Below are 10,243 nucleotides of genomic sequence, written 5' to 3' on the forward strand. Positions count from 1 at the left end.
TACACAAAGTTAGTAAAACAGTGGCTGACAAAGTAACTGAATACGAAACTATGTCAAAAAGGCAGAAGAAGAGATGGAGACAACAGAATAAAGAGGTCGTGATTACGGGAGTAAATGCAACCTCAACAAGTGGTGGTAGTGGTGTTTGTGTGCATGCAGCTAATCCTACCCAAGAGTCACCAGAGGTGGTGACTTCTGGGACTTCTGGCCCTATTGAAGGTGGAATATCTGTGCCTACAGAAACCCCTGCAGTAGTAGTTAATAATGAGCAAACCACAGTGGAAAATCCTGTACCAACTGTAGCAGTGGAGAAGGATACCCATATTACGGAGCAAGGGACTATTGGATGCGGTGCCGCTTCAGAACAACAGATCAACTGTGTGCCACCCACAAGCAGGTTTGATAGGTTCCCCCGGTGAACAGGCGAGAACACAGAACTCTTTTGAGATCCTAACAAATGATGACTCGGACCAAATCCAGATAACATCAGAAGCCCTTGTGGTGAGGCAAAGATGGGCAGACCTTGTTGAGGATAATGTCACCACCACGCCGGCAGTTGTGCCAAAAAAAGATCTCGAAGAAGAAGAAAAGTTGAAGTGCATCCACCGGATCCGACTTCACATCCTTCTACCAGGTCACAAAGTCTAGTTGAGCAACCTCTTATCCAATGAAGATCATTTATTGGAATATAAGAGGTGCTAAGAAAGATAAAGGGTATTGATTTGAAAGAACTCCTCCGGTCTCATAATCCCGATTTAGTATGCCTTGCTGAACCCCTTGTTCGACCTCAGCTGGACTTCCTGTCCACAAAAGGCATAAGCAATAAATATCATGGTGTTTGCTTACACAATGACAATCTTGCCAGAATGGGGAACATTTGGGTTTTCTACAGACCTGAGCTAAAGGTTACCCTCATTAGTTCCTCGGACCAACAAATAACTGTTCTAGCAGATGATGTTGTTGTAACTTTTGTCCATGCAAATTGTTCTCTGGTGCACAGACGTAGGCTTTGGGACCAGCTCATACTGTTGAATAATGGAAGGCCATGGCTCTTAGCAGGAGACTTCAACGCTGTTCTTAGATATGAGGAAAAGAAAGGCACCAATCCCCCTAACAGAGCGGCAATGCAGGAGTTTAACTCTTTTGTTAATACATGCAATCTTATTGAAGCTAATTTTGAAGGACTAAAGTTTTCTTGGTGTAATAACAGAAGGGGACCGCTCAGAGTCTTATCGAAACTGGACAGAGTCTTCGTTAATGATGCTTGGAACCTGAAATTTTTTGGTTGGAAGTACTTAGTGGGGACTCGACAAGCCTCGGATCATTCTCCTCTCGTTGGGAGTTCTCCTAGCATCCCTAAGCCTACTAATGCACCTTTTAGATTCCTCAAAATCTGGCTCACGCACCCTTCTTTCATGGAACTAGTCACCCACAGCTGGAACCAAGGTGTTGAAGGAGGCCCTCTACAACGAGCAATGAGGAAGCTTCAGAGATTGAAAAAAGATATCAAAAAATGGAACTACGATGTTTTTGGAAATGTTGATATTAACATTAGAAAGGCACAGGAAGCTTTAATAAGTGCTCAGATACTGGCAGAAGACACAGGATAATGAATCTCTCATTTCTCAAGTGATTCATAAGGAAGTGGAACTAGACATTGCAAGGGATAATAGAGCAAAGGTTCTGAAGCAGAAAAGCCGAATCAAAACAGATGAGGAAGGAGACAGAAATTCTGAATACTTCCACAACATATACAGGCTTCGACAGGGAGCATCTTTGATCACTGAACTTCAAACAGAAGGAGGGGACTCTTATGACTGATCAGGATCAAATAAAACAACATATTGTCCAGTTCTACAAAGACAAATTCAAAGAAGCTCCCATCCTCCCCGATGATCAACTTATGGGTCTAATTCCTAGACTCATAACGCAGGAGGATAACTATAACCTTTCAAAAACTCCAGATTACATGGAAATTGAACAAACTGTCTTTAGCATGAATGCTAATAGCTCTCCTGGTCCCGACGGCTTCCAAGGGCACTTTTATATCAATTGCTGGAGTATTATTAAGCTTGACATTTGCATGGCAGTTCAATCTTTCTTCATCAGCAAGTTCCTCCCTAGCGGCCTTAACTCTAATTTTATTACTCTCATCCCAAAAGAGAAAAGTGTTCGCAAACTCAGCCAGTACCGACCCATCTGTATGGGGAACTTTCTCGTCAAGATTATCACCAAACTTATGCAACGGAGGTTGAATATGATTCGATAAAATTATAACAAAGGAACAAGTGGGTTTTGTTCCGGGCAGATGCTCCCAATCTAGTATTGCCTTGGCTTCTGAGCTAATGAATGAGCTTGAACTCAAAAGAAATGGAGGTAATATTGCTATGAAGATCGATATTTCCCAGGCCTACGATACAATGTCATGGGAATTTCTCTTTAAAGTCCTAACTGCTTTGGGCTTCTCACAAGGATGGATGCAATGCCTTCACTCTATTTTTCATTCGGCACAAATCTCCATTATGGTAAATGGAGGACCGGTTGGTTTCTTTCATATGGAGAGAGGTTTGAAACAGGGTGACCCTCTCCCTCTCCTTTTGCAATTCTTTGAAGACGTTCTAAGCAGAGGATTAACTGACCTCACAGCGAAGGAAATGCTAAAGCCTATGGTATCTCGGAGAGGATGTCCAGCTCCTAGCCACTTGTTTTTTGCTGATGATATCATAATTTTCGCAAATGGCCATTTTAGAGGTATTCGGCACCTTAATTCCCTCCTTGAGAGATACCAAGAGTCCTCTGGCCAAGTCATGAATAAAGCAAAATGCAAGATTTTCTTTGGTGATTTCTCTAATCTCAGAAAGGCTCGAACTATGCAGGAACTTCACATCTCTGAGGGTTGTCTACCAGATAAATACCTTGGAGTCCTCTTAACCCAGGGAAGAGTCACGAATTCCATTATCTATCCCGATTCGGATAAGATAAAAAAGAAACTCTCTAGTTGGAAGGGTCGTATGTTGTCTTTCCAAGGAAGATGCATTTTGATCAAGTCTGTCATCAATAGTATTCCCATATACAATATGGCCATATACAAATGGCCATCTCGGTTGATCAAAGAAGCAGAGACATGTATCCGAAACTTTCTATGGATGGGGATGCATCAAAAAAAGAGCAACGATCGGCCATTTGGGAGAAAGTCCGCAAACCCTCGCCTCGAAGGTGGACTTGGTATTAGGAGATTGAAGGACATCAACAAAGCCATGTTGATGAAGCTAGCCCGAAGTTCTTAAGTGAAGGCGAGACGACTTTTCAACATTTATGCAGCATAAGTATAGAAACAATCGGGGTGACATCATTGAGTACTACAAAATGTCCTCTGTCTGGGGCGGCATTAAGGCGGCACTTTCAGAGATTATTCCTAGAAGCCAATGGGTGGTGGCTAACGGTGAAAAGATTGATTTGTGGAGGGACAATTGGCTCCAACCAGCATCCATAAAATCGGTATTAAACCTTAACTCCTATAACTTAAGGGGATGCACTGCCAAGGTGAGTTCTTTGCTGAATACAAATGTATGGGTCATACCGACGCCTCTCTCCGTCTATACTACCGCTACCGGGTCTAAACATGACGGGGGTTCTTGAGACATTTCACAACCTCTCGATTTTGGTATGGTGCCCTCGATCTTAAGGGATCTTTTTCTTGCAAATCAGCCCATGAAACCATCGAGGAAAGAAGGGAAATACTATCGCGATGGCATAGGCTTGTGTGGAACTCACATTTACATCCAAGAGTGGTCAAGCTGACCGAAAATATAAAGGGGGTGTACGGCAACGCATCTAAGTCATCCGGAAAAAGGTGTTCATCTAGTTTCTATATGCCGACTATGTGGGAAGCATTGTGAAACCTTAAAGCACATCATGTGGGAATGCCAATTTTCTCAGAGGCTTTGGAAGTGGACTGCAGCTAAGTTTGAAGTGTACCGGACCTTTTCGATCCTTTCTGGCGCCTAAAATTTCCAAGCTTTGGAGTGCCAGACTCAAACACTTATGGAATGCAGCTATCATGGGTGGCATGGTCGTTCTTTGGAAACACAGAAACCAGATCAACTTTGAGGGAAAGAAGCCAAACCTCATTGAATGTAAGCACTCGATACAGTATCACATCCTCACCACCTCTCATCTGTCGAAAGCAAGCAACAATTCTTCTAACAGGGATGTGGCTACAATGCGAGCATGGAACTTAATAAACAGGCTGAGAGATGCGCCCACAACAAAGCAATGTTCATGGGTGCCACCGGAGCAAACTGTTATGAAGTTAAATACCGACGGTGCTGCCTTTGGCAATCCAGGACCGTCTGGTATTGGGGTTACATTCAGAGATTCGGAAGGTGTTTTTAAGCTGTCTTTATGCAAGAATATCGGGATTGGATCCAACTTTAGGGCTGAATGTCGGGCTATCATTGAAGGCATAGAGTCGGGCTATTAGTAAGGGATGGTTTCCGGTTATGGGTTGAATCTGATTCTCGAACCGGCAATCAAAGCCTACATTAGTGGGAGAGTGCCATGGGACTTGCAGCCGAGATGGAGGAATAGCTGTACCAAAATTCAGTCTATTTTATTCACCTCGATTTTTAGAGAGGGCAACTTCTCTGCCGACGTCATAGCCAAAACTGGTGTAACCCTCCAGTTGAATGAAGTCCAAATTTTTGAGGGTAAACCACCGTGGTTACTACATTGGGAAGCTCCTTTCCAGATTTTCTTTAGATATGAGATGTGAAGTGAGGTATGAAGCCATGTAAAAGTTGTTTCAATGTACCTAGTTTGAGAATGGTTAGACTATATGTCCAAACCACACAATTTTGTAATGTTTTCTTTTTTATATAATTTCTACTTAACAAGCAAAAAAAAAAAATAGATGGTATTTAGGTCCAGTCTATTGATGATGCTCTTATATAAACATGGTTTTCAAATTTGTCCATGTATTTATAAAGTTCACATGTTTACACTTATACAGTGGGTAGTGGGTTCTTCCGATTTAAAACTTCCTCGTGTGTAGTAAGTATGTCACACCTAGGGGTGATAAAAGGGCCGGGCCGGGCTAGCCCAGCCCTCAAACCATAAAAGCCCTCATGATTGAGGGCCGGGTCAGCCCGCCCCTATTTGATATTGAGGGCCGGGTCGAGTAGGGTCAAGCATGAAAACTCAAGCCCTTAACTTCACCTCGGCCCTCATTTTTTGAGGGCCAAAGGGGCGGCCGGGAGGGCCCTAATTATACTTCACTAGTTTACTATTTTTTTTGTATTTATTTTTTTTTTATTTTTTTTTTGTAATTGATTTAATGATATGTATATAAGTATACAAAACTAATTCTTATATCTTTAGAAAAAAATAGATAGAGATGGTGGAAGAGATGATATTCTTAAAATATCTACATTTTTAATACTTAACTATGTTGTTAGGTTGGATTTGTTTTATGTATGACTTATATACATATCATTAAATCAATTACAAAAGTGCATATATTATATTATGTTATAATTTATCCCCTATTGAAAACTAATTTAATAATTTTTTTATACAATTTAGATAATTATAGTATAATACATAAATATAATGTAAAATAACAAGAAAATATGGTTTTCTTTTAGGGTTTACACAAATATATAGTATAATACATAAATTATCACCTCTATTTTGGGTTTACACAAAATAATCATAATTCACTTTTCTTTTTATATTTGAACTCTTTTACTCAAATTACAAAAAATACCTCATATGATATGTGGTAAACTACTATTATTAAACATCATTTGTAGTGAAAATATTTAGTTCAAATAGGGATAATTGTGGTACCTTACATATATATAATGTAAAAAAATAAAATATATCTTATCGAAAAAAAAATACTGAGGGCCAAGTGAGGGCTTGGAAGGGCCAAATGCGGGTCTTGGGCGGGCCTTCGTAACCTAGACCCTAGCCCGCCCCTAACAAGCATGAGGGCCGGGCCAGCCCGCCCCTCAAATCTGTGAGGGCCAACTTTTGAAGGTTTTGACGCGCATTTTTGAGGGCCAGGTCGGGCCGGGTTGAGGGCCTGAGGGCCAAATTATCACCCCTAGTCACACCCTTGGTGCACGCGATCTGTTTCACATTTTGAAAAGCACATATGGTTATAATTTCATATCTGATTAATCATTACATCCATAAAACATGTATAAATTAACATTTTTTTATCATGCCCATGGGTTTTCCATGAGATATTGCCCATGGACTTCTTTAGCTTAATTTTCATACTCTCTATCATTGAAAAAAAAAAATTAATGGTGCACTGGTAGCTGTCAACCAACTGACCAAACCATAACATACCTTATGACGTTGAAATTTGATAAGCATGTATAAGAATATCACGGTGACTTAATTATCTATGTACCACACAAAAGTTGGCAATGTTCTAAAAAACGCTAGGCGGTAGTCGGACGGTAGGGGAGCGCCTAGCGCCTAGGCCTTCTAGGCGCTAGGCGGTTTTATTTAATTATTTAATTAATTAATTTTTTAAATATATATGTATATTGTATAATTAATTTTTTTTTCTCTGGATAGAACAGGTTATTTCACTTATTTGATACGTGGCAAGACCTCAAGACTTAGCTTGATATCAAAGTTGTTGGAATTGAAAAGGCAAAACGAAATGGAAAAATGGGTCATCGTTTTTCTTCTTTCTTTCATCTGTTTCTCTTGGTTGAAGTGATTGTTTTTTATGTAATTGTATTGTATGGTAAACTGTATGAATTTATTGCAATGGGATGAACGACTTTTAATGAAATCAATATTTTCCTTTTGCCGGTTGAATTCGACATGAATTGAATACTTCTTCATAACTGTTCCACTAAGAAAATAGAGCATGTGATCAAGACATAGTTCAAAACCTATCTTCACCGATCGGTGATCACTACAAACCGACGTGTAACGTAACAATGGCTACTCAAAGCATGCTCAATACAAATCAATTTTCAGGTGAAGATAAATCTGACAGCGCCACTAAAGACTCAATGATCACCAGACTTCAAGACTTCCAATATATAATTTAAGCAGATACATAGCTTATGCAACAGTTTCTGATTTACAGAGCAAGCAGATAAACAATTTTATGTTCTAAGGTCCTAACTCTGCAATGACAATATTGCATTACGTATGTAAAAAGTGCAAAACTGTTGCATAACAAATAGGGTAACAAACCAAATTAAGGTCCTAACATAACAAACTGTTGCATAACAAGTTTATTTGACTATTTGAAAATAGAGTAACAAACCAAATTAACAAAAATACACTTAGCAAAAGTGCAAAACAAATGCTGCAAAACAAATGCAGCAAGTAGTGCTCTAACAAAAAGGTGGAAATATTCCACTATTTGTCTACTCTTCCTCTCCATATCTCTCTAACACGATCTCTTCATCGGATTCAAACTCATAGTCATGTTCTCCTTCATCCTCGGTGTCCTCATCTGATACAAAATCCTCTTCATGGAGCTCTCTAACTTCAACATTTCTAGCACTTCTTCGAGGCTCTAAGACATCATCAGCTCCGGATGCTTCTCCAACCATTCCCCAAGTAACTCCCGAACCGGGTGCAATTTCTTCATCATCATCATCCCCGCCATTAACAATCCATCCTTGTGCGGTACTAGCTTCACTAGCTAGTAGTACATCTACCCTCTTTTCCTTTTGCCTTCTATTCTTGTTGATGATCCTAGCATTGAATTGGACATAGACTAGATTGTTCAATCTCTCTGTATCTAGTCTATTCCTTTTCTTTGTATGTATCTACATAAAAGAGAAGTTCGAAAAAATGTTAGTACACTTTTAAGTGATCCAATTAGTTAACCACCGCCCACACTATATATGTCATAGTCAAGATTTTCAAGACATACCCCTCAAAAGTGCTCCAATTTCTCTGCATCCCGATGAACTAGTAGTCAATGAGAGTATCTTTGAAGCCATTTTTTGCAAGTTGGGTGTAAGAGTGCCATAGTTGGACCACCATCCAACTAGTCAGTAGATAAGCACACACAATGTCACAATATATATATAGCACAAGTTAGTATTAATTAATAATTTAATAACACATAATGCAAATGAATAACTAGGCAATACTATTTATCTAATAACACATAGTCTTACACTCTTACAGTCTTACCCGGATCATAATTAGCATCATTCTTGGCACATCCCGCTGCAGCTAAAGCTCTTCCAAACCCACCCTCTTTCTTCTTATACTTCATCAACTCGACATTGGAGACACGATCTTGTATATCAAAGTCATCGGCGAAGAACTTCTCAACACATGTGAAAAAGGCATCATTGACAAATGGATCATCTTTAATGTCTGGATTTTTGAAGAAGAAGTAAGGATTTAAAAAGTAGGCCGCCAAATGTAACGGACCATCAAGCCGACCATCGCCTTTGTCCTTAATAATATTAAGAATGGGTTTGTAGTTATCCTCCACATTCTTGAATGCCTCTTTAATCTCCTCCTTTGCTTGCAACAATTCACCATGTAAAAAGGGCATTGATGGCTTTCGATCCCCATCAACAAGGCGAAGTACCTTCACTAAAGGAGCAAACACTTTCAAGCAAAGTGTTACTCCATTCCAAAATGCCATACTTAGAACAGTGGAATACGCCGTTTTCCCCTTCACAGTCTTGGACCATTTGGACTTCTCCCAATCATCACTAGTAAACATTTTCCTCAATTTTTCTTTTTTATCCATCAAACTTTGCAAAGTTAGGAATGCAGTTGCAAATCTAGTGACTCCTGGCCTCACTATGTCTCTTTTCTTCGTAGCTCTCCTCATCATTGACAAAGTGTTATGATGTGAATAAATAAATATAGTGAAGGCCTTTGCTTTATCAATCACTCCTTTGAACCTAGGCAGCTTACCGATTCCTTCAAGCATAAGGTTCAACGTGTGAGTGGCACATGAACTCCAAAATATGTGAGGTCTCTTTATCAACATCAAATTTGCCGACCATATTGTTTGAGGCATTGTCCGTCACAACTTGTACTACACATTGTGGCCCAATATCTTCAATACACTTGTCAACATATTTAAAGATGAAATCTCCGGTGTGTGCATCATCCGAAGCTTCATATGAAGAAATAAAAGCCGTACCTTCCTTGCAATTGACACATAAGTTCATGATGCTTCTTCTTTTCCGATCAGTCCAAGCGTCGGTCATAACAGAACAACCATTCTTAGCCCACTCCTCCTTTTGCTTCTTGAGTGTGTCTGTAGTTCGCTCATATTCTTCTTTTAACAATGGCTCCCTCAATTGGTATTGGCTTGGAGGCTGATATCCCGGACCAAATTGACCTACTGCTTCAACAAACCTTCTGAAGCTATCATTATCCGTAGCATGAAATGCAACACCATTTTCATACACCCATCGAGCTAAATATCGATGCACATCATGTGTCCTTTCTTTCCAAAGTGCATCATTGATATTTTGTTGTCGCAGCTTCTTATTTGCATCAATTGAAGATCCGGGACTGATAGTAGAAGCAAACTTATCCATAGGCCCGAGAGAGTGTGGCCTTTTCCTTGACACTACCTCTTCATCTGCTTCATCAGTAATGTGAACTTCTTCTCTCACTTCTTGTTGTTGCTTCTCTTTATTACTTTTCTTCTTTTTCACTTCATCCAATGCGGCTTTACACTTAGCTTTATCTTCATCAGTAGACTTTGAGCATGGGGTTATTTGTCCTCTAATGTTCGCTATGTGTAGCTTTTTTCTATAAACGCCTCCACTGAACTCTTTTCCACACAACTTACACTTCCATTTATCTAGGTTATCTTTCTTGAATAACTTTCCATACTCCCAACCAATATCATTGGAATCCCGTTTCAAAAGATTATCGGGATCGGACACGGTGGCATTGGACGCCGCGGAAGAAGCCACATTTCCCGCATTTTCCGCCATTGAACTGTATAAAATAGGTATGTATAAAATAAATGAATCAAATAGGTATGTATAAAATAAATGAAGTCTACAAGCTGACATCAATTGATCAATGGCATTTATCCGTCACTACAGGGCTACAGGCCTACAGCCATTCCATCAATTCACACCATCCATAGATTGAGCCATTGAGGTCAATTTTTTGCAAACAACAGTTGAGCAGCTATAGCTAAAGAACTTATTGATGGACAAAATTTTTTACTGAGGTCCTCAGTACGGCTATAACAAGTTTA

General features: G+C 39.7%; 2 protein-coding genes across 2 annotated transcripts; one reads left to right on the top strand and one right to left on the bottom strand.

Moving 5' to 3' along the window:
- The first annotated feature begins 866 nt into the window (after window positions 1–866).
- Window positions 867–1,610, top strand: LOC147512178 (uncharacterized). The gene has a single exon (XM_086598673.1). It carries the CDS (start codon window positions 867–869, stop codon window positions 1,608–1,610), a length of 744 nt encoding a protein of 247 aa, XP_086454799.1.
- A 5,624-nt stretch (window positions 1,611–7,234) lies between these two features.
- On the bottom strand, window positions 7,235–10,125 carry LOC147512179 (uncharacterized). The gene is given in 4 exon segments (XM_086599450.1): window positions 7,235–7,814; window positions 7,922–8,038; window positions 8,188–9,020; window positions 9,022–10,125. Coding segments are annotated over 4 exon segments (2,004 nt in total). The 5' UTR covers window positions 10,053–10,125; the 3' UTR covers window positions 7,235–7,791.
- Between the last annotated feature and the right edge of the window lie 118 nt (window positions 10,126–10,243).

This window comes from Coptis chinensis, chromosome 3, assembly GCF_015680905.1.
Source record: "Coptis chinensis isolate HL-2020 chromosome 3, ASM1568090v1, whole genome shotgun sequence".
In the NCBI taxonomy this organism is placed as follows: Eukaryota; Viridiplantae; Streptophyta; class Magnoliopsida; order Ranunculales; family Ranunculaceae; genus Coptis; species Coptis chinensis.